The sequence below is a fragment of the Mesoplodon densirostris genome, chromosome 8, assembly GCF_025265405.1.
Source record: "Mesoplodon densirostris isolate mMesDen1 chromosome 8, mMesDen1 primary haplotype, whole genome shotgun sequence".
In the NCBI taxonomy this organism is placed as follows: Eukaryota; Metazoa; Chordata; class Mammalia; order Artiodactyla; family Ziphiidae; genus Mesoplodon; species Mesoplodon densirostris.
Genome location: NC_082668.1, coordinates 91,321,462 through 91,346,737, shown reverse-complemented (window position 1 = coordinate 91,346,737; position 25,276 = coordinate 91,321,462). Strand labels below are relative to the sequence as shown.

The 25,276-nt window shown below is 44.9% G+C and overlaps 1 protein-coding gene across 8 annotated transcripts in view; it reads right to left on the bottom strand.

Annotated features, from left to right (window-relative positions):
• RAPGEF4 (Rap guanine nucleotide exchange factor 4) overlaps positions 1–25,276 on the bottom strand; it is a 143,640-nt gene that overhangs the window by 15,343 nt on the left and 103,021 nt on the right. For 4 of the 8 annotated variants that reach the window (XM_060105799.1, XM_060105795.1, XM_060105793.1 and 1 more), the window contains 9 exons: positions 18,464–18,552; positions 17,683–17,713; positions 17,389–17,467; positions 16,079–16,225; positions 13,315–13,412; positions 8,244–8,369; positions 7,652–7,830; positions 4,711–4,801; positions 417–467 (listed from right to left, as the gene is read on the bottom strand). In XM_060105799.1, coding sequence (XP_059961782.1) covers positions 417–467; positions 4,711–4,801; positions 7,652–7,830; positions 8,244–8,369; positions 13,315–13,412; positions 16,079–16,225; positions 17,389–17,467; positions 17,683–17,713; positions 18,464–18,552 — 891 coding nt within the window. The remainder of the gene's footprint in view (positions 1–416; positions 468–4,710; positions 4,802–7,651; positions 7,831–8,243; positions 8,370–13,314; positions 13,413–16,078; positions 16,226–17,388; positions 17,468–17,682; positions 17,714–18,463; positions 18,553–25,276) is intronic. The other 4 variants (XM_060105794.1, XM_060105796.1, XM_060105792.1 and 1 more) reach the window with 3 other exon arrangements.

The following is a 25,276-nucleotide window of genomic DNA, read 5'->3' as shown; positions in this document are numbered from 1 at the left end:
GCCAGTCCCGACTTGCCTTCTCTGAAACCCTCCATCACTGCTGCCCAGTCCCACTCACTCCTTTTCTGTCCGTTAACACCTCCCAGCCAACGGGGAAAAATAATTTTGGCAAGCCGAGGAAAATGCAGCTTCCAATCCCTAGCCAACCTGTGCTAGATAGAAAGGATCCCATTACACTGCTTTTCTTAGTTACACAAATTGACCTTATGTGGGACGTAAGTCCTGTTTAAGTTAGTACCTGAGGGTGCCATTCATTAGTCGGACATGCTTGTTTTAGCAGCACTAAAATGGGATCATAAACTTCTTAAAGTCATACAAGGACAGATAAAATTTCTGAAATGAGAACTTCAATTCAGCTAATCAGAAACTGGATTAATGCAGACAGTGAACAGAATAAAGGAGCCACTGTCACTTACCATTAAACTTTCAAACTCCGCATAGAACTTCTTGAACTTGCTTGGCAGTTTCTGTTAATGAAATGAAAATGCCACACTCCTAAGTCAGATTCAATATCTAGATATGTATCATGTGTTACCATTTCTAGGGGAAATTATTACTTTTGGCTCTTAATCAAACATCTCTAAGACAGGCCAGACTGTAATCTGTCTTGTCATTTGAGGATAATCTTAGAGAGCTCGTCTTTTAAAAGTCTTAACCGAGTTGAACCAAAACTAACTATGGATGCTTTGGTCTTAACTGCTTTTATAATGTTTTCTGAAATGGGTTATTCATAAAGAGGGCTACATTCCCAGACTACAAGTGGTTTGGCATTAACCCTCCACTGTTTGAAACTCTCGCATTCCCACAATTAGGAATTTAGACCAGAGAATATTAGGATTAACAGTTTTAGAAACTACCTAGGTTCAACCCTCCTCCTCCTTTACAACGTAAGCTACCAGAGAACAGGGATTTTTATCAGTTTTGCTTATTGCTATACACTGAGGGCCTAAAAGAGTGTCAGGTACAGAGTAAGTGCTCAATACATATTTATTTGACTAGATTAAACCTGTGTTTTATAGACGGAAGAAATTAAACCTCATAGATTAAATGACATGCCGAAGTCACACAGCTGATGATGGTCAGAGCCTCTGTAATTCACATCTCCTGCCTCCTTTTCTACCGCCTCTATCATAGGCGCTATGCTTTCCTACATAATCATTTCTCCCACAGGATTTCTCCGCCTTGCTATAGTACAAAAATAGATAGTTCTATCAGTTTAGTAATTTCTCATGGTTATATTTTGGCATATGATTCAATACCACACATTTACACTGTAGGTCAATGATGAATCATCTTTCAATCTATTGGTTCTCACTTTGCTTAGGTCCTGAGCTTATAGTAAAGCTGAACTTTTCTCTTCTAACGGGGTCACACCAAGACATAGCAGCGTGCTGTTCCCCATCCCGAGACCGTGGAAGTGCTGACCAAGTCCTGGGCCTTGAATGCCCCGCTCAGCTCTGCCTGACGCACCCCATCAATCCGCCCAAAAGCTCCTCTCTCTTCTTGTTCTCTCTCCTCTGAATGGGTTTGTCATAGTCCCATTTCAACACTGTAAACCATCTTATTTTGTTTCTAGGAACTAGTCTCCTTGTAATGTCTAAACTCATTGTCCTAGTGCCTCTTGTCAAGTTGGGTTTCAGGGAAACCTGATATCCTTGTTTAGCGGGAAAAGTTCAAAGGGATGAAGGCTGGGATGGGCATCAAGGGATACAAGGGTCTCATGCTCCATGGAGTGTCCAAATCACCATGCTAGGCGATAACTTTCCGTGTACACAGACAATTTACAAAATTAGGAGTGAACGACATTTTTTTTTTTTTTTTTTTTTTTTTTTGCGGTATGTGGGCCTCTCACTGTTGTGGCCTCTCCCGTTGCAGAGCACCGGCTCTGGACGCGCAGGCTCAGCGGCCATGGCTCACAGGCCCAGCCGCTCTGCGGCATGTGGGATCTTCCCGGACCGGGGCACGAACCTGCGTCCCCTGCATCGGCAGGCGGACCCTCAACCACTGCGCCACCAGGGAAGCCACCCTGAACGACATTTTTGGTTAAATCTGTCACTGTAGTTCTCTTTCTGCGCTTAGCTGACTTTTGGGTCAAAAGCCAGAGTGCATATGGTAATAAAACATGTGGGTCTTAATACTATTACCTATCCACATCCCATGCTTTCGGAGCAGGGGTTCTCAACTGGGGGCAATTTTGTACCCACACCCAGGGATATTTGGTGATGTCTACAGACCTTTCCTGTTGTCACAACTGGGGTGGATGGAGGGAGAGGCGCTATGGTATACAGTAGATTGAGGCCAGGGGTGCTGCTAAGCCTCCTACATGGCGCAGGACATCACCCCCCGCCTCTGCCCCATTCAACAAAGAAGAATGACCCTGCCTGAAGTGTCAACATCACTGAGGCTGAGAAACTCGGCTCTGGGTTCTTACTCCCACTGGCTTTATCTCAGAGGGGTCTTTCCCCTCTATGCTGGAGCAGTCCCTTTGCCGCGTGGCTTCATTCTGTTTTCTGTCTTGTTCACTGACTCTCTCACACGTGTTTTCTAGGTCCCAGAGGGCAGGCACTATCCCACGTTGCTATTGCTGCCATCGTGCTACTCACTGTTGTCGTGCGGGAAGCATGTGGGAGGGTCTTGGCAAGTCCAGGCAGATAAACCCAAATCAAAGACGCTCAAGAATGAAAGCTCTTCCTACAAAATGATCCAATTACATTTCACCTTAAGAGATAAAGGCTTACACATGATGAAAGGTGACTCTCCTCTTTCCAGCAATACGCAAGGATGGAAACACAAGCTCACAGGCTGATGTGCTCCTTCCTCTCCCCGTGGAATGAAGGACTGGCCAATAAACTCTCTCCCTTTGCTGCCTGTCCCCCCCGCCCCCCAAGCAGCCTCCTATTTCTCTCTTTAGACCAGGAAAGGGGATTCTGAGAGTGTTTCCCCCATGCTACGGCCTTAATGTCTAGCTGCTGTTATGTGCACCTATATCTGGCCTTCCCGGACCCCATGAGGCTTTATACCTTCTTTGATTTTCCCAGCCAAATCATCTGGACTCCGTGAGAGAGTGAAAAGCTGGAAACAAGTTGGGGAAAGCAGACCCTCTGAGAGGCAACCCTAGATCTCCAAAGATTCCAAGAGCTGTGGGCTACAAGAAGGGGAGGCTTGCACCCTGGCTTCATTGCTTAGGTTTATTGGCAGCACTAACTTTTACTAGCTGGACGATGACCCAGCCAAATGGCATATGCAGGCCTTACCAATTCCCTCATTCCTATATTCAGGGGATGAGCTGCTGAGTGCAGCATCTGCTGGGAATTTTCAGAGAAACCCAAGACAGAAGGACCTGTGAGGACCTGTCCTATAAACAGTGGAAACATTGAGGAGGAACAGAGAAAGAAAACAGTTTCAAGAGGGAAGTCGGGAAGAAAATGTTTCGAGGAAAACATTTAGCCATGCAAACAGCTGCCTTTGGTGCCTTTTTACAGCAGCATTGCAAATTAAGATCTGTGTTACCTACTCCTTGCTCTCTTTTTGTGTCCCACTTACACATACTTTTTTATTTTTAGAAAGAGTCTATTTTCGTGTGTATGTTCTATTAGAGATTAATATTTCTTTGACTACATACCATATGTAAGGGGTCAGGCATATTTTGAGTACTTAGCTAATGAAAAATGAAGCTGTTCTCTAGCACAAATAACCAACTATCAACAAACCATCGTATTTGCTACAGAAATTCACAACACACCTGCATAACTTTTGCACCAAACCGAATTCTAACCAACTGTTGCTCCTCCATACACAGAGAGGTCTGCTAGGTAGTTAGGAGATACTTGGTACTCAGCTGGGCCAAACAGTTGGCCTTCTGGTTAATTCTCCCAGGAGCAAAATGACTACTGGGATAAAAATGGATCTCTGTCCTCTCTTAATTACAGATAAGGCTTATTTAAAAAGCAAGAAGCAGACATTTCAGAGAACAATAGGATCTATGAGCAAGATGAAATCATCCAAGCAATGCTATACCTAGGAACTAGACTTATTATTATTTACATTGTATAGTCCAGGAAGCTGAGACCCCCCTCATCCCCTCCCCCCTCTACAACAGGACAATGCCTTTTAAAATTCACACTCTGAGGCAAAAGGAGACAGGTCACCTCCCTCAAAAGTGTCCCACCTTTCCCACTGTTACACAAGCATGAATGATATTTCTATAAAAAAAGGCTCATGGGCCTCCCTGGTGGCGCAGTGGTTGAGAGTCCGCCTGCCGATGCAGGGGATACGGGTTCGTGCCCCGGTCTGGGAGGATCCCATATGCCGCGGAGCGGCTGGGCCCGTGAGCCATGGCCGCTGGGCCTGCGCGTCCGGAGCCTGTGCTCCGCAATGGGGGAGGCCACGGCAGTGAGAGGCCCGCATACCGAAAAAAAAAAAAAAAAAAAAGGCTCAGGGCCTCCCTGGTGGTGCAGTGGTTGAGAGTCCACCTGCCGATGCAGGGGACACGGGTTCGTGCCCCGGTCCGGGAAGATCCCACATGCTGCGGAGCGGCTGGGCCCGCGAGCCATGGCCGCTGAGCCTGCGCGTCCAGAGCCTGTGCTCCGCAACGGGAGAGGCCACAACAGTGAGAGGCCCGTGTACTGCAAAAAAAAAAAAAGGCTCACTGGTGAGCCTGTGTTTTGACTCTTAAGGCAAATTCGCAGCTGGATCCCAGCTGAAGCTTACCTCCCACGTTAGTGCCAGGCGGCTCACAGCAACATTGCTTAGTCCCATGACGATGGCGAAAAAGGAATTCAGATTCTTGTACTCCTTACAGCTGAAACACAAGAGGCACATACTGGAGTAAAATGCCACTTTTGAGTGAGATAAAAAAAAATGAGAGTTCTATTTTCTGATGGTCATTAATATTCCTCAGGACTCCTTTATGAGAGCAGGCGATGACAGATTTCATGCTCTGTGTAAGTTCCACTTGGGTGACCACATTCTGCTGTTTTATTTCTCACTGTAGTTTTAGAAAGGTGATGGTTTGGGCCATCTAGGTTCAGGTTTTGAGGAGGAAGTTCAAGACACCTACCCTAGGGATGGCTATTGTAATCCCAAAGCTTGCTAAAAGCCTTGTTGGACCTGGAGGGAAACATCTCACGGGCTAGGAAGAGAGAAAGCAAAATGTCCTTGGAGACTTCCAGACTTTCAGGCTGAAGCTGGACACCTCAGGCTCTGGCAGCATGAGAGGGAACTAAGCAAAATCACACTGCTGCAGCCGCCAGGGCTTCTACCTGCCATGCAAATGCGTCTAATTTGTTGAAAAATGTCAACTTACAAATCATGATCCCTATATAGCTAATAACCTAAGCAACTGACCAAAAAATGACCTTACTTTGTCTGTTTTACCAATGTCGATGAAGCTGATTATTTTGAATCTGTACTTATGCCATTATTAGCTTTTATGAATATATATTTGGGAAGAAGAATATTGTGGAACAAGACCAAAGGTTCTTATTCGAATGCAGTATTTAGCCCAGGTACTTGTTTAACTTAAAAAAAAGAAAAAAAAGAAAAAGGAATCTTCGACTTCTTTATACCAGCTCCTTGCAAAGGGAAAGAAGAATTCATTTTGCAAGGAGCACAAATCCTTTACCACAAATCAGTATGGTTATCTAAGTTGACTACATCATAATTAAATCTTCTTTGGATTAGCATTTTTGCAAAAGGCTAATTGTTGCATTTGCTGCCTGTGTACTCCTTGCAGAGTGATTCATAAATGGTGTGGAAATGGGGAAACAGATTTAGAGAAGATATGGTGTGTCTCATGCACTGCTGAGGAAGCAAGCGGGGCCTTCAATGGGCCGTGGTGGTGGCTCTCAGCTCAGGGGCTGAGAGCAACGTCAGAGTCCCTGGACTGAAGGCAGCGAGGCTGGTCACGGACATGTTTGCCTTTGTCCTATCTGTGCAATCATGAAAGCACACGCAGGACTGCAGGGCTGCCTTTCTGTTCACTGCTCCGGTTACCAGCTAACTTTATCACCTTAGGTAAGTCACGAAATTTCTCTCTGCCTCAGTCTCCTCACCTGTAAAAGGCGAGGATAACATTTGCACCCCCAACTTCACAAAGTTCTGGGCAGGTCAAAGAGCTTCAATAGAATATATCGAAGTTCTCTAAAAATATCACGTAAAACATGCCAACTGCCACTAGGTTTAAGATCTCATTCATGTAGATCTTGGTTTCTGAGTCTACAAGCTTCTCCAGCTGGGTTGTGTGAAGAGTTCTACTGTGTAGGACAGCGCAGGTTAAATGACATAAACCAATTTATTCCGAAGGCCAAATCCACCCATAAGCAGAAGGAAGAGAGATAACAAAGGCAAAGACATTAAAAAAAATTCCTGAGTTTCTGAAAGGCTCTCCTATGTTGCCCTGTAAAATAGCAGGATTAGGCCCCCAAAGGTTTCCTGGTCTCCACGTCTGTGTGCAGACCTCCTCTCTCCTCCCTTGTTGCACTCAGCACTGCCAGGCTAAGGTGAGGAGAGAATGTGCTCCTGCTAGCAGGGAAGCACATGCTGTCACAGTTTCCAGTCATCTCCTTCCAAGTAAACGGAGGCATTTGTTCCCTGCGATAAGCCTATGCAGTCTCCTGGGGAAAGTGGCTACACTCTGAACCAGAAATTCATAAGCAACATTTTACCAAATCTTTCTTTCAAAAGGCAGTTTTTCCAAATTAAGAGATACCAGCATTTGAATCCAAGAGATCTGGATATCCCGTTGAACTCCCAAATTTTGGCAAAATAATTCAAGGCATTTGGCAAGCTGATGTGTGTAAAACGTCAAGCAGCGTTTGCTTCTTTGTTTAGCTCTGGAAATCAGACTCTGTACGGGATCTAAACTGTTTGGCTCAAGAAAACTGCCCAGCTGGGGTCACTTGTGCTCCCCACCTTCCCGTGCTAGAGCTCCCTGGGTTGAGAAAAGAAAGAAGTCTCCCAGCCACAGCCACATTTAGCATTTTATTTTTAGCACTGTGGTGATACCAAAAACAAGGAAGTAAACAGGAGGCTGTCAGGCATATCTAAATAGCAGGAGAAGATTAAATTCATTTCAGGGAGAAATCTAACTGGCCCCTGCAGTAAATAAATTGTTTCCCATGAAGTGCTGTTAAATAGAATATTTATAAGATGCTTGCTTTTTCTGATGTTTATGGAGATGATTTTCATGGACCAGGTTAGCTCGCCTTTATGCATTTTATGGATTTTATCCCGGCTGAGTAGGATGCACGGTTGTACGCGCATGTCCCCACTGCCCTCTACTGGCAAGAACGTGTCGAGTTAGACCTGGACTCGCCCAGCCTTTCAAACAGAATTTTGTGCACAACTTTGCTGAAGGAGTCGTTTATGCGGAAGGAGGCACGAAGTCTGAGTAGTTCAGAGCAAAAAGAGGTCACGATTTTAACTCGACCGTCAGTGCTGCAGGATGTTAATTTATATATTGGTGTCAAGTATTACAAAAGCTAGACAAAACACATCTTTTGCAAGAGTTCAGTGATACTTACGCCCCTCTGGTTGGTGCTGGTACATAAGGAGATTTTATATCTCACTTTTCTTTTTAAGGTGTAATCTAAGGGGACAAAATGAAAACACAGTGCAAACATTTTTCTCTCTCCAAGCGGATGATACTTACTGGGCCGCGATCTTAATGAATTTTTTTAAGAGCTGAACACGCTTGCTAGGCTGGGAGCAAAGGCAAATCTCAGTGACAACCCAAAACTGAATTTCATTAAACCTCCTGAGGAACAAATCCAAGTTTGCTGTGGTCTTTTTAAAATGATGCCTTCCAAATGTGTGATAGATTAGCTCCAGCTAGAAGAAAGGAAAACAATGTCATGTCTTTGTTTTTAAACCAAAACACCAACTTGGCTCCTCCATTTGACGTGACAAATTGATACTGGTCAGCAAACGTGAATTCAGTCACTGACCAGGATTCAACTTGAACTTCAACTTGAAGATCTTAATGGCTCAGTGAGGCTTGTTGAATCTGTTAACTATAAACTAGGTGCCACTGGCTTAATATACTCAGGAAGACAGAGCTCACTGTAAATCATAAAGATTTTTCTTTAACACTTAAAGGCTTTATAACAGCCTTTATTAATATACTCAGTGGTTTTCAAAAACCCTCGCGTGGCTTCCACATTGCAGCACGTATTAACATTTACAGGCTGCATCCAGAATTGCCACGATACCTACGAATGAATGCTCTAAATGGAGCACCTTACCTCATGCACACAGCTGAAGAGGTCCCAATCATAAACTGTCATCTGGTATGCCAAATCTTTGGAGCTCATCAATTCAAAAGTTCCCATTGTTCCAACAGTTGGGCCCTCCTGCTCTGGCAAGGGAGTCTGTGAATAATAATGCAAAAATGTATCAGAATCTCAAAACAGACATGCTGAGTGCTGTCAGGACTTTGAGGGAAAAGGATTCTGGAGAGGCTTTCAGGAATATCTTGAAACTGATTTTACCCAGAGGAGAAAAATGCCTTTGCTCTTAATGCTCACTTGCTTCTGTGCCATTTTTATAGTAATCATCATCACTCTAATCAATTCCACTGACTGAAAAAGGTGGACCATGGCAAATAAGATTCAGTGAAGACTGACCCATGAAAGTTCTCTTCTGCATGGGCCTGGGAGCTCCCTGGGAATGATTCCTTTTCCCTGACAAACGTAAGCAGTTCTTAAGGACTTTCTTCTCCTATTTCCCACTGAAGCCATTCCAAAGCAGGTACTGGCATGGTGGTCTTGGATGTTTAGCTACAGCGCTACTTACTATTGCAGGGGCTGGTAACAGTGGTAAAGTTGCTGCATCTCCATTTCTCATAACACACTGCCTGGGGTACTAGGTGACAGAGGGCTATGTGATTACATGTGATTATATATGATGTCCAATTGCTCCACTTTCTGAGAGATGCTGAGCTAGGAATGATAGTCACATGGTCATGGTGTTTTGGGCTAGGCATCAGAAAACTAAACTCTGCTACTTTATGGAAGACCATTGGTCAAGACTTTCCATCCAACTTATCTCATTTTTATTTTATGGGAAATGAGTTATAGTGCTTTTCCTTAATAAGATGAATGGTTTGTATATATTAGAAACTTACATATAATATATTAATACCTATTGATCTATAATATGTTTAAAGTTACAAAAGTCACACGAATTAAAAGATAATTTCCCCAATATGATGCTAAACATATTTGGATATTCAGTATTTATGTTGGAAGTACTAATATCGTTCACATTCTATCATCATCATCATTATAATCATCACCTATAACCTTGACAGTCTATGAATGGCCACTGCATTCCGGGCATTTGAAAGTTTGCAGTTTCAAAAAGGAGTCAGCCCTGACCAGCAAGTACAGCACTGCATGCCAGTAAAGAGTCAGCTGCTGGCATTCATTTGCACGTATAAAGGGATGGACAGAAGCATCAGAAAACACCTGACTCCCAGATACACGGAGAAACAGGTGAGGAAACCTGAATGGGCTTTTTGAGAGTTAGTAGGCGTTTGGAATGAATGTGTGGCCTGAAGAGGTTCTTGGAGAAAGAGATGGGCTTTAAAAGATGAAACAGACAAAACTGGGTGGGTTTAGAATGGCCAAGTTTTCCCTGAGTATCCAGGATGGTCTGTCATAGGTTGAAGGATGGCGTGAGAGGCATGAAGATGAGGAAGCTGTCATGAAACTTACTTGGCAGGAACAGAGAGCTCAGGGGACCCAAATGGACAGCTTGAACAGCTTTAGAAAGTCTTTGAGTACCAGATGGGAGTTAGGGTTTTGAAACAGACCAGGTTAGTGCCAGTTTTAGAGAGCAACAGATTCTACATGTAAACCCCACTCTAATTACATAGACTTGGATGATTCCCTCATCTCTTGACTGTCTGTTTCTAGCTCTGATTGGGGCCCCAGTACCTAGTACCTAGGCTTGTTAAGGGAATTGGATGGGAATCATTTAAGTGTGGCACATGAGCACAGTGCCTAGCACAGCGGAGGTCCCCACCGGCCCCTCCAAATTAGTTCCCTTTCCAGCTGTGCTGCACCAATGCAGGGGTACAGGGAAGTGTGATGGGTACAGGACCCGGATGTATGAGCCACATACTGTTGTTCCTGACTCACTTTATGCAGGGCACAGACAGCATGGAAGAAAAACCATTATTCTAAAGTTTTAAAACCTAGGGAACCGACCTGAAGCTGATGGGCAAGTAGCTTATGGAAGCAAATAAGGAGGATGGTTTCAAGTGGGGTAGGTCTCAGGTAGAAATGTCGGGGAAGCTTTTAAATACTTGGTGCAAGAACTCTGGATCAGGCTCAGGCTCAGGCTGGCTCTCCACATTCTGCCTTCCCTCTCGCCCATGTGCTCTGCTGTGGACCTGCCCTCTATTCCTTGGGTTTTCTCTCTCCTCAGTCTAACTGACTCCTTATCTCTTTCCCTTGAGGTCTGATGGCTTTTCACAGAGGGGATAAATTAACCCAACAAATACAGGGAAGATGCCATTAAATTCTTTTAGTCATGGAGGCTGGTATATCATCCTGAATCCCTTTTGAGAGAAAAACAGAAACCCCTGTTGAATCTCTACTTTTTTTGAGTGAACAGGGCTCACCAAGCAAAGGGCAGGCCGATCCCTTCCCTCCATGAACCACCAGAGAGGCAATCTGAGCAGCACAGAGGGCTCCTCTAACTGAAGTGGGGAATTAACATGCCCCATAGGAAGCAGTTCCTTGGACCATTTTCTCATAGATATCCCTGTGGAAATTTCCTTGCAGATGAAGTGTAGCAGAGCCTAGGTAGGGTCTGCATTACACAGACAGATCTGAAAAGTGCCCACACAGAGGCAAAGAACTCCTATAGACTGATTCTCTCTCTCTCTGCTCTTTTTGAGAGCTGATTTCTCTGGTAAGCCTGGATGGTGGTGATTGGGAGAACAGCACTGTTACCCTCCCTCTGTCCAGATGAGGAAACTACGACATTAAAAGGATGTGCTGATTGTCAGTGACAAAGAGGTGGCTAAAGCAAGCTGCCACCTCAGCATCCTCTTTCCTCGTGCTCCCACACCTCTGTGCCTAGCTCTGCAATGGCATTTGTCACATTGGATACTCATTACACTCTGGTGTCCCACACTATACTGTGAGCTCCCTGAGACACAAGGACCATGATGGATTCATCTTCAAGACCATCCTAGAGCCAGAATCATCTGCATGGAATGATATAGTATAGGCCCTAAATAAAAATCTAAGGAGCTAGTGAATGGATAGAAGTATTTAGAACGAAATTACAGTGCCATGGGGTTTTATTGTAAGTTGCTCTATACTGACATTTATGTTTAAAATGTCAAGAAAGTAAAGCTCTTGAATCCAGGCCCTTAAGCAACTAGGATAAATTACTGGCACTCTACTAATTCTAGACAACACTTCAGCACTACAATTTGTTCTGTTCCAGGCTGTCTGTGTTAGTTTCATCTCCCAATCTGACCATAACTGCCTTAAGGGCAGAGGCTCTGGGACACTGGTTTAGTGTCACACAGAAGCTAGCACTTCATAAGTATGTGTTGACGGATCAAAGGTTTGGCCAACATTCTGTACTGCAGGGGCATCCTGTATATGACTCTTCCTAGATGGACTGTCCTCAAAGAAATCTTTAGAAAGCCAGAAGAGGAGCTCCGTGCCTACAGTTTTGTGAGGCAGGGACAGCTCGACCACTCCTTAGAAACAACAGCATAGCTGGCAGCCCAGTGAACAGCAGAGCACCGACAGGGAAGAAGTTAGGCAAGCTCACGTCTGGGTACTTGCTGCAAAGTAAACTCCCTGCAATTACTCCGGCCTTAAAATGGAAGACGAGCAAGGACTAAGAACTTGTAAGGCTGCAGGGTTGTGTGCAAGTAAACAGAGGCTTAAAAAGTTAGTATCTGCCCCACAGGGAGCTGGAGATGGTCCACACTCTCCATCTCTACACCACATCATCGGACACTGCGGCCAAGACCCAGCCGGCAAGAGAGGCCCGAGCGCTGTGTGGCGAACACATCATGTGGCACCTTTGGCAGGGCTGCGGCTGAACTGGCTTTTGATGGCTTTCGCTTCCAGAAGAGAGCAGTGTAACTCATCCACGCCATTTTTTCCCCCCAATCCCTCAATACTGGGAGATACTTATTTTTCAGGAAGCCATGAATGTAGATGATGAAAAATATACGAAAAGGACTGGGGGCAGACTCAGATCACACAGCGCTGGTGGTTGGCTGAGTGAGGCAAGGGCGCTCACGGGCCAGACGGATGAGGGCGGGGCGGGAGAACTAACGCCCCTTCTGTGAAGCTCCCCTCCAGGTGAATTCAAGATGTTGCAAAATCTGCTCGGCTGTGAGACAGTGCACGAAATAGCTCTCCCCAAACTAGAAGGTCAGATTCATGAAGAGGCTAAACAGGCTCTAAAAAGTCCAAGGAGGGGAATCGTGATTTACCTACAATGTCTGATCTGATTAAACTGAACGTATATCACGCGTCACTTGTGTAGTTAAGTTTTCCCCCTGAAACGCAATGCAGTTTCCCTGTAGTGCCCGTGTTGCACTTTTCTTGGTAAAGAAGCCCGGTGTGTCTAAAGATGGAAAAAACTAGTCCTTTATCCCCTGAACTGGCCCCACAGGCTCTCTAAGATACTCTAGAAGCTGCTCACTTCTACGCCTGTTACAGGAGAAATAGAAATGAACCCTACCAGCTGCAAAAAGAAGAGAGGGCCAGTCACTTATTAGCAAGGGCCAATTAAGCCTTTACTCACAGAGAGCTGGGTGGGGCCGCAAACACTGTTTTGGAGACTTAGGAAAGGCAGCTGGCCTCTGAGATTTCCTACACAAGATGGAGAGAGCCCTTTCAGGGAACAGCATTTTCCCTGGACCGGAGAGTGGCTCTGCCATAATGCATTTCTACATCCCCCCTAAGGGGTAGGATAAATTGCAACATCTTGTCTTAAAACATTATTTCTATCCTGGTGTCTGAGTATTCAGATTCTTAATAGTAATATTTAAACCGGGGACATTTCAAGGACGTGAATTACTACAAAGAGTTCTGAAAGCTGAATTATGCCCCAGTGGTGGTGTTACTTGGCGAATTTCCACAAAGGAAAATCTAAAGCTCAGAGCATCTCAAATGAACACCTGAGGCTTACCTAATAGACTGCAGAAAAGAAAAAGACAAGTAGCGTTCAAGATTTTTTAGCAACTAGGTTCAACGTGACTGCAAAATTAAGCTCCAGACAAGTTTTTCTGATTGCAGACGCTGCTCTGAGGTGGCCATCCACACCTACCAGTGAATCGAATTTCTCTCGCGGGCAAGCAAACAGGCGTCCATTAATAGTGAGCGTCGTAAATACTGAAACATCATTAGGTTTGAGCACCACCTTTTCTGTGAACATAAAAAGCAAGAGATTGCCTATTAAATGCACCTGAGATTCGCTGCACTGCCCTAATCACACCAACAAATTGCCAGCTTGGTGAATTACCGGAACACGCAGAGTGACTGCATAAAATACAGTACTGAAGGAACCCACTGAATAAAAAAGACACAGCATTCATGCAGGCACACGACACTCAGGATGCCGTCAGAAATGACCACAAAACAGGAATGGAAATACCCGAGGGTCAATTCACCCAGTTCTTTTTTTTTTTTTTTTTTTTAATTTAATTAATTAATTAATTAATTTATGGCTGTGTTGACTCTTTGTTTCTGTGCAAGGGCTTTCTCTAGTTGCGGCAAGTGGGGGCCACTCCTCATCGCGGTGCGCAGGCCTCTGACTATCGCGGCCTCTCTTGTTGCGGAGCACAGGCTCCAGACGCGCAGGCTCAGTAATTGTGGCTCATGGGGCTAGTTGCTCCGTGGCATGTGGGATCTTCCCAGACCAGGGCTCGAACCCGTGTCCCCTGCATTGGCAGGCAGATTCTCAACCACTGCGCCACCAGGGAAGCCCTCACCCAGTTCTGCATACAGAAACCGCACCTGCTTTTTAAAAAACAAGTTACGCTTCCAGATGGTAATAACGCCCAGCACTCTGGAGATGCCAAGAGAAGTTTTAGAAAACTTAGGGGGTTTTTGAGATCCCACATGACTTTAGATGTAAAATTTATGACCGTTTTATCACTCATTCCCTAATTTGGAGGGCAACTGCATTATTAGATTAAGTCTTCTATATTTAAAAGATAATTCATACAATAAATATTTATTTAGCATTTACTGTATGCTGGACACTGCTCTAGGTACTGAGGATACAGAAGGGAACAATACAGGAAAAAAAACCCAAAACAGGGCTTCCCTGGTGGTGCAGTGGTTGAGAGTCTGCCTGCCGATGCAGGGGACACGGGTTCGTGCCCCGGTCCGGGAAGATCCCACATGCCGCGGAGCGGCTGGGCCCGTGAGCCGTGGCCGCTGGGCCTGCGCGTCCGGAGCCTGTGCTCCGCAACGGGAGAGGCCACAACAGTGAGAGGCCCCCGTACCGCAAAAAAAAACCAACCAAAAAAACCAGTCCAGAAAGAGCTTATATCATAGTGAGGGATGCAGATAGTGCCAATGTACCAGAGAGTAAGCAGTGAGGAGGAGAAAACAATATAGCAGGGAAGGAGGCTAGGAAGTATGTATAAGGGGGAATTTTAGAAAAGGAACTGGAGAAAGGAAGCAGGGGGCCTCCATGAGACAATGACACTTGGGGGAAAACCTGAAGGAGGTGAAGGAGGCGCCTGGGATAGCCATGGCGGGAGCGTGCCAGAGGGAGCGTCACGGCAGGCAGACGTCCTGGGTCGTGTGTGCCGGGAACAGAAATGGGAGGGGATATCTTGGGAATCCAAGGTGCATTTAAAAATCTTACATCAGGGCTTCCCTGGTGGCGCACTGGTTGAGAGTCCGCCTGCCGATGCAGGGGATACGGGTTTGTGCCCCGGTCTGGGAGGATCCCATATGCCGCGGAGCGGCTGGGCCCGCGAGCCATGGCCGCTGGGCCTGCGCGTCCGGAGCCTGTGCTCCGCAGCGGGAGAGGCCGCAACAGTGAGAGGCCCGCATACCGCAAAAAAAAAAAAAAAAAAAAAAAAAATCTTACATCAGTGGAATCATTTGTCTTCAGACGCGGCAGGGATGGCTCACCCAATCTTGAAGGATCTTCCAATAACTATCAACTCGTACTGGACAAGCTAGCCTGACGGCTCTGTCCTCCAGGCTCTCACTGCAATGCATGCAGACCCTTCCAAAACTCTGGCTGGCATGGACTATAATTATCTATTGTCTCCCTCACCAGCCTGTGAGCAACCTGGAGGCCCAGGCTGTGTCCAACACCTCCTCTCCTCTCACAGCCACACTAAGTGGCCAGAAACTATACGAAGAATGAATAAACGACATTTCAGGAAAGCACAGAGCAGTCTAATAATCCTGTGAGGGAAAAGACTTCTCGTTTTGTTTGATGAGCTGAGTTCCTGCCCTCTTTACTGGGAAAAGAGGAAAACCATCATCAGCTGAAAAGAACCAGCCTGTGGCCACCTCCAACTTCACACTTGTGAAAACCTACAGCCTTTGGCTAGAAAAGCCAGGTGCCCTCTTAGGGCCCACATGTCTCAGAGCTCCAAGGTCTTAAGCTTTTTTTTTTTTTTTTTAATTGCAGTATGGTTGATTTACAGTGTGGCGTTATTTCAGGTATACAGCAAAGTGATTCAGTAATATATATACATATAGAAACAGATATTTACATATATAAATTGTTTTTCAATTCTTTTCCATTATATGTTATGACAGCCTTAAGCTTTTTTGTTGAGGGTTTATAGGGAAAGAACTCCAGGCTGACATCCACACCAGAGACCTCAGTTCCAACTGCCTTGGATAGATCATTTCACCCTTTTCTGCTTCAGAGTGGGTACCTACAGGATAGGGGATATTAGACACTAGCCCAACCCGCCTCTAACCGCTTTATTTCTGTTATTTTTGGGAGCATACACAGCACCTATTTGTCCCTTTGGATCAGCTTGGAAGGGCCTCGCTAACTTCTGGCAGGGTTCTGTTTGGATGGGATATTCTGCTTTGCAGAAGGTTGTTACCTCCTCCGGAACTCATCTTGATGATGATCAGGCCTTCCCCAGAGCCTAGTTTGTCGGCAACTGCGCTGAGGACTTCCTTCACTGAGGCAGCCACCGGCACCCGGATGGTTGTGTAGGTGTGGTCCATGCAGTAGACTTTAAACAGAACTATTGGGAAGGCAGCAACAATAAGATAAGTTGGTCTTGTGAGTTCTTAAAAAAAAACAAAAGCTATGCAAAATGTTTAGACATCCTCCGAAATTTGCACCATCTTGCCGTTCTTAAGATTTGTTATTTATTTGTACTCATATATGCCTATGCCTGCCTCCTTCTAAAACTTCTTACCTTAGCATTGGTCTAAGAGAAGTCCATGACTGCCAGCTCCAGTTACGAAAACCACAACAGATATTTGTGAAAAACCCACACACAGGTCATGCGAAACAATGAGAAGTATGTTTAGGCCAATTTTCTGGGTCTGCCTTTGTCCGTGAGCCTTTCTTTTTCACAATACCGGGAGTGCTGTGTTGTAGGCAGATTACTAGGTTCCTGCTGCCCGGTGCAGTGGTGGGGAGGCAACATGAACACCTCTGCAAACAGGAGTGCTTCCGCCTGGGGCCGTGAACATTTGCGGACATTGCTGCTCACTTGTTCCCTGGTTTGTGTACTCGGAGGCCAGGCCAGGTGGCACGGGTGGTACTCAGCTCAGCAGACCCATATGTGGCACCCAGACGCTCAGTTCTGAACACATAGATCTTGGAGGCAATTCCAGCCCCTGTAATTCTGGAGTTTGGGGCACCGCTAAATTACAAGAGTCATCTGTGGCTTAAGATGAAGATCTTATCATGATCATTCATCTTATTTTGGTTGTGATTCTTTGGAGAAATCTTAACCAAGCAAACAATAACAGCCAGCATCTCTGCCTCCCTGATGGCTGCTACCGAGGTACTGCTCAGGGCCAGAGTGCTCTCCCTGGGTGGGAGCCCCGCTCTGCAGGTGCCCCTGGCGCTCCACCTCAGCGAGGCACCTGCAAAGCGCCAGCCACCCTCCTGCCACGTTGACAACGGGTGCCTGAGATAATCTTTCTCTCCTTCAAGGAAAGGTAGCAGTGGGGGAGAGGCAGAATCAGGGGAGTGTGAACAAGCACCTCAGCTCCAGGCACAGAGTTCAAGAACATAAATAATTGGAATGCAAACGGGCACCTCCAAACAGACCATTTGGAGTACACAGGGACAGCCAAGAAAAGCTGTTCTGTGGGCCCAAGGGGTGACTCCCAGGGGGGAAGATTTTATTCTGACTTTAAATAATCTGCCCAAGTTGGAAGACATTCTCACCTTCATCAGAGCCACGGATAGGCTGGCGCTTCTGGGCTCTCTCATCGCCTGTGTTGAACTGCTGCAAAAGAACTTTGTGCTGTAAAAAATAATAACAGCAGCAGCTGTCATAAGGAATGAATGACAAATGCGCATTTGCAACTCAGAGGACACACATCTGAGCAGAGTCGAGAAATAAAGAAAACATATTTTGTATTGACAAAGATATCACTGTCCTATATTGCAATATTATATTTCTGGAGAACTGTCATTCTACAGGGCACGGTTAGAGACTCCTAATCCATTGCCACTTACCTTCTTTTGTGGAGCCTTTGCATCTTCTGAACTACGAGAAGTAGAGAAAGCACATTATTTAATACTGTTGGTACTATTATTTTAAATTGCTTCATTTGTATATAACTTTAATCTTACATTAGAAAATGAAATCACAGCATCCCTTCAGGAGGCAATACGATCCTCCTTATTTTAACACTGAGAGGCCAAGGCCCAGAGGAGACAGCTAAGAGATCAACTCTTGTCACAGACAGATCCCTGGTCGAACTGATGTTAAAAGCCAGAATTTCTCGATCTCAAAGTCTATTTAGTAGCCAGTATTTAATCAACGGCTCAAAGAACAGCATGTGAAAACCTTCTGTGTTGCCACTGAGAGGACACAAATATTCACCACCAACAGCACTCGCGGCCCAAAGTGAATTTACCATATAAGTAATTCTCCTCAAACTTTCTTTAGATGCCACTGACCACTTTATTTCTGGATTCACTGCCTTGAACCAAAGGGACCCGAGTTTATTGAGTTAGACACTCAGAGAGGATCTCTGGCTCCTCAGGCTCTCTCTCGGCAGCCATCCGGCACAGAAGGCAGCTAAGCGGAATCTCTGTCCTTTTGTTCATCTGGCCTGACTGCACCTCCTCACCCGATGCTCAGATGGCTCAAATCAGAATAGCGTGTGGTTGTTGACAAAGCATCTTTCACCTTTCGGGAGGTGGGCAAAGGACCTCCTGGAAGATGATGTGATTCAGAGGCAGCGGGCACTTACTTGACGAAAGCACACCCCAAAGCCAAGCCCTTCCTTACATTTGCTTGACAATCTTCTCCAACTCGGGCAGTTGCTCCTTGAGGGCAGCAATCATCCGGGCATCATCTGATACAGACACATAAAACTCCTGTAATTGGCAAAGGTCACAGGCTTTTAACAAGAACTGCACAAGGTACGTAATTCTGTAAAGAGCAACAAAGACGTGTCCCTATGTCATCTGCCTCACTAGCATCTCCAGACCATGGTTTCACGGACTGGGGACAAAAAAGTAAAAGAGAACGTTACGGCATGCCTAAATTCAAAATTGCAAGTGAGAAAAAATTTTGGAAACTGATGGTGGTGATGCTTGCGTTACATTGCGAATGTAATTAATGCCACTGAATTGTATGCTTAAGAAAGATTAAAACAGCAAATTTTATGTTTGATATATTCTACCACAATACAAAAATTAAAAAAATTGAATTGCAAATGAATTGTTTATATGATATTTATACAAAAGGCAATGCAATGCAATGTTCTGGAATGGGTTATTTTATAGTCTGTCCTTTAAGAGCACTGTTTTCACCTCAGTGTTTTTCAGGGAAATTTTAATATTTATTTTGAATATTATTTTAGTGTTTGTTGTGTAATATTTACCACTAGTCGTGGTTAACTGTTGGTGGTAAAAGTACAGTCGTGGTTTTCAGCACTGAACTGAAATTCTGCTGAGTTTATGTTACCAACTCGGGACTCTTCACTGACGTCCTGGGAACGGCCCCGCCCACTGAGCAGCAGCAGCCGTGCCCTGCTTTGTGCAGGAGCAGTGGCCTCCCCAGCAGGAGCTGAGAGCTGTGGCAGTGGCAGCTTCACACCACTTTGGCTCATCTGTAAAGTGGTCCTTTACTCGATGCAATGGGTAGAGGACATGACCCAAATGACCCAAGCTACTATTATTCCTCTACATTTTCAAAATCCTTTATCCCACAGCCGTGAGGGACTCTCATCGTCCACCTTTCCTCCCAGCCTCACTTCTCTGCCTGCCAAATGACATGAGTAAAAAGGAGAGAGTGGGGACGTTTCTTTTGGATAATTCATTCTTTTTTTTTTTTTTTTGTGATACGCAGGCCTCTCACTGTTGTGGCCTCTCCCGTTGCGGAGCACAAGCTCCGGACGTGCAGGCTCAGCGGCCATGGCTCACGGGCCCAGCCGCTCCGCGGCATGTGGGATCTTCCCGGACCGGGGCACGAACCCGTGTCCCCTGCATCGGCAGGCAGACTCTCAACCACTGCGCCACCAGGGAAGCCCCTGGATAATTCATTCTTGAACAGACAGACTGATAAGGTTTGAAAGAAAAGCCACATTGCCTTTTGCCTGCACAGGAGTAAGGTCCCCGTCTCAGATTTGGAGGATAGAATGAGTCATCAAGGATTAAATGCCCAGGTCGATGCTGTAACTCGGGCTGGAGCCACGGGAAGGAAAAGGGAATCTCAGCTGAAAGCAGTGTTTACACAGTAATCCTGTCCCTTCAGAACTTCCTCATGGACTTCCGGGTAAGATGGCGGAAGAGTAAGACGCGGAGATCACCTTCCTCCCCACAGATACACCAGAAATACAGCTACGCGTGCAACAACTCCTACAGAACACCTACTGAACGCTGGCAGAAGACCCCAGTCCTCCCAAAAGGCAAGAAACTCCCCACATACCTGGGTAGGGCAAAGCAGAGAGATTCCCGCAGAGAGGAGCGGTGCCGAGCGGCACTCACCAGCCCGAGAGGCTTGTCTGCTCCCCCGCCAGGGTGGGCGGCGCTGGAGCTGAGGCTCGGGCTTCGGTCAGAGCGCAGGGAGAGGACTGGGACTGGCGGCGAGAACTCAGCCTGAAGGGGGCTAATGTGCCACAGCTAGCCGGGAGGGAGTCCGGGAAAACTCTGGAGCTGCCGAAGAGGCAGGAGAATTTTTCTTCCCTCTTGGTTTCCTGGTGCGCGAGGAGAGGGGATTAAGAGCGCCGCGTAAAGGAGCTCCAGAGACGGGCGCGAGTCGCGGCTGAAAGCGCGGAGCCCAGAGACGGGCGTGGGACGCTGGGGCTGCTGCTGCCGCCGCCAAGAAGCCTGTGTGCGAGCGCAGGACACTGTCCACACCGCCCTTCCGGGAGCCTGTGCAGCCTGCCACTGCCGGGGTCCCGGGATCCAGGGGCGGCTTCCCTGGGAGAACGCACGGCGCGCCTCGGGCTGGTGCAACGTCACGCCGACCTCTGCCGCTGCAGGCTCGCCCCGCACTCCGTGCCCCTCCCTCCCGCCCGGCCTGAGTGAGCCAGAGTCCCCGAAGAGGCTGCTCCTTTAACCCTGTCCTGTCTGAGCGAAGAACAGACGCCCTCCGGCGACCTACACGCAGAGGCGGGGCCAAATCCAAAGCTGAGGCCCAGGAGCTGTGAGAACAAAGAAGAGAAAGGGAAACCTCTCCCAGCAGCCTCAGAAGCAGCGGATTAAAGCTCCACAGTCAACTTCATGTACCCTGCATCTGTGGAATACATAAATAGACAACAAATCATCCCAAATTGAGGAGCCAGGAGTCAGTGCTGTGCCTCTGAGGTGGAAGAGCGAACTTCAGGACACTGGTCCACAAGAGACCTCCCAGCTCCACATAATATCAAACGGCGAAAATCTTCCAGAGATCTCCATCTCAACACCAGCACCCAGCTTCACTCAACGACCAGCAAGCTACAGTGCTGGACACCCTATGCCAAACAACTAGCAAGACAGGAACACAACGCCACCCATTAGAAGAGAGGCTGCCTCAAATCATAAAAAGTCCGCAAACACCCCAAAACACACCACCAGACGTGGACCTGCCCACCAGAAAGACAAGATCCAGCCTCATCCACCAGAACACAGGCAGTAGTCCCCTCCACCAAGAAGCCTACACAACCCACTAAACCAACCTTAGCCACTGGGGACAGACACCAAAAATAACGGGAACTACGAACCTGCAGCCTGCAAAGAGGAGACCCCAAACACAGTAACATAAGCAAAATGAGAAGACAGAAAAACACACAGCAGGAGAAGGAGCAAGATAAAAACCCACCAGACCTAACAAATGAAGAGGTAATAGGCAGTCTATCTGAAAAAGAATTCAGAATAATGATGGTAAAGATGATCCAAAATCTTGGAAATAGAATAGACAAAATGCAAGAAACAGTTAACAAGGACCTAGAAGAACTAAAGACGAATCAAGCATCGATTAAAAACACAATAAATGAAATAAAAAATACTCTAGATGGGATCAATAGCAGAATAACTGAGGCAGAAGAACGGATAAGTGAGGTGGAAGATAAAATAGTGGAAATAACTGCTGCACAGCAAAATAAAGAAAAAAGAATGAAAAGAACAGAGGACAGTCTCAGAGACCTCTGGGACAACATTAAACGCACCAACATTCGAATTATAGGGGTTCCAGAAGAAGAAGAGAAAAAGAAAGGGACTGAGAAAATATTTGAAGAGATTATAGTTGAAAACTTCCCTAATATGGGAAAGGAAATAGTTAATCAAGTCCAGGAGGCACAGAGAGTCCCATACAGAATAAATCCAAGGAGAAATACACCAAGACACATATTAATCAAACTGTCAAAAATTAAACACAAAGAAATCATATTAAAAGCAGCAAGGCAAAAACAACAAATAACACACAAGGGAATCCCCATCAGGATAACAGCTGATCTCTCAGCAGAAACTCTACAAGCCAGAAGGGAGTGGCAGGACATACTTAAAGTGATGAAGGAGAAAAACCTGCAACCAAGATTACTCTACCCAGCAAGGATCTCATTCAGATTTGATGGAGAAATTAAAACCTTTACAGACAAGCAAAAGCTGAGAGAGTTCAGCACCACCAAACCAGCTTTACAACAAATGCTAAAGGAACTTCTCTAGGCAAGAAACACAACAGAAGGAAAAGAACTACAATAACGAACCCAAAACAATTAAGAAAATGGGAATAGGAACATACATATCAATAATTACCTTAAATGTAAATGGACTAAATGCTCCCACCAAAAGACACAGACTGGCTGAATGGATACAAAAACAAGACCCATATATATGCTGTCTACAAGAGACCCACTTCAGACCTAGAGACACATACAGACTGAAAGTAAGGGGATGGAAAAAGATATTCCATGCAAATGGAAACCAAAAGAAAGCTGGAGTAGCAATTCTCATATCAGACAAAATAGACTTGAAAATAAAGACTACTAGAAGAGACAAAGAAGGACACTACATAATGATCAAGGGATCAATCCAAGAAGAAGATATAACAATTGTAAATATTTATGCACCAAACATAGGAGCACCTCAATACATAAGGGAAATATTAACAGCCATAAAAGGAGAAATCGACAGTAACACAATCATAGTAGGGGACTTTAACACCCCACTTTCACCAATGGACAGGTCATCCAAAATGAAAATAAATAAGGAAACACAAGCTTTAAATGATACATTAAACAAGATGGACTTAATTGATATTTATAGGACATTCCATCCAAAAACAACAGAATACACATTTTTCTCAAGTGCTCATGGAACATTCTCCAGGATAGATCATATCTTGGGTCACAAATCAAGCCTTGGTAAATTTAAGAAAATTGAAATTGTATCAAGTATCTTTTCCGACCACAATGCTATGAGACTAGATATCAATTACAGGAAAAGAGCTGTAAAACATACAAACACATGGAGGCTAAACAATACACTACTTAATAACGAAGTGATCACTGAAGAAATCAAAGAGGAAATTAAAAAATACCTAGAAACAAATGACAATGGAGACACGACGACCCAAAACCTATGGGATGCAGCAAAAGCAGTTCTAAGAGGGAAGTTTATGGCAATACAATCCCACCTTAAGAAACAGGAAATATCTCGAATAAACAACCTAACCTTGCACCTAAAGCAATTAGAGAAAGAAGAACAAAAACATCCCAAAGTTAGCAGAAGGAAAGAAATCATAAAAATCAGATCAGAAATAAATGAAAAAGAAATGAAGGAAACGATAGCAAAGATCAATAAAACTAAAAGCTGGTTCTTTGAGAAGATAAACAAAATTGATAAACCATTAGCCAGACTCATCAAGAAAAAAAGGGAGAAGACTCAAATCAATAGAATTAGAAATGAAAAAGGAGAAGTAACAACTGACACTGCAGAAATACAAAAGATCATGAGAGATTACTATAAGCAACTCTATGCCAATAAAATGGACAACCTGGAAGAAATGGACAAATTCTTAGAAATGCACAACCTGCCAAGACTGAATCAGGAAGAAATAGAAAATATGAACAGACCAATCACAAGCACTGAAATTGAAACTGTGATTAAAAATCTTCCAACAAACAAAAGCCCAGGACCAGATGGCTTCACAGGCGAATTCTATCAAGCATTTAGAGAAGAGCTAACACCTATCCTTCTCAAACTCTTCCAAAATATAGCAGAGGGAGGAACACTCCCAAACTCATTCTACGAGGCCACCATCACCTTGATACCAAAACCAGACAAGGATGTCACAAAGAAAGAAAACTACAGGCCAATATCACTGATGAACATAGATGCAAAAATCCTCAACAAAATACTAGCAAACAGAATCCAACAGCACATTAAAAGGATCATACACCATGATCAAGTGGGGTTTATTCCAGGAATGCAAGGATTCTTCAATATACGCAAATCAATCAATGTGATACACCACATTAACAAGTTGAAGGAGAAAAACCATATGATCATCTCAATAGATGCAGAGAAAGCTTTTGACAAAATTCAACACCCATTTATGATAAAAACCCTGCAGAAAGTAGGCATAGAGGGAACTTTCCTCAACATAATAAAGGCCATATATGACAAACCCACAGCCAGCATCGTCCTCAATGGTGAAAAACTGAAACCATTTCCACTAAGATCAGGAACAAGACAAGGTTGCCCACTCTCACCACTCTTATTCAACATAGTTTTGGAAGTTTTAGCCACAGCAATCAGAGAAGAAAAGGAAATAAAAGGAATCCAAATGGGAAAAGAAGAAGTAAAGCTGTCACTGTTTGCAGATGACATGATACTATACATAGAGAATCCTAAAGATGCTACCAGAAAACTACTAGAGCTAATCAATGAATTTGGTAAAGTTGCAGGATACAAAATTAATGCACAGAAATCTCTGGCATTCCTATATACTAATGATGAAAAATCTGAAAGTGAAATCAAGGAAACACTCCCATTTACCATTGCAACAAAAAGAATAAAATATCTAGGAATAAACCTACCTAAGGAGACAAAAGACCTGTATGCAGAAAATTATAAGACACTGATGAAAGAAATTAAAGATGATACAAATAGATGGAGAGATATACCATGTTCTTGGATTGGAAGAATCAACATTGTGAAAATGACTCTACTACCCAAAGCAATCTACAGATTCAATGCAATCCCTATCAAACTACCAATGGCATTTTTCACAGAACTAGAACAAAAAATTTCACAATTTGTATGGAAACACAAAAGACCCCGAATAGCCAAAGCAATCTTGAGAACGAAAAATGGAGCTGGAGGAATCAGGCTCCCTGACTTCAGACTATACTACAAAGCTACAGTAATCAAGACAGTATGGTACTGGCACAAAAACAGAAAGATAGATCAATGGAACAGGATAGAAAGCCCAGAGATAAACCCACGGACATATGGTCACCTTATCTTTGATAAAGGAGGCAGGAATGTACAGTGGAGAAAGGACAGCCTCTTCAATAAGTGGTGCTGGGAAAACTGGACAGGGACATGTAAAAGTATGAGATTAGATCACTCCCTAACACCATACACAAAAATTAGCTCAAAATGGATTAAAGAC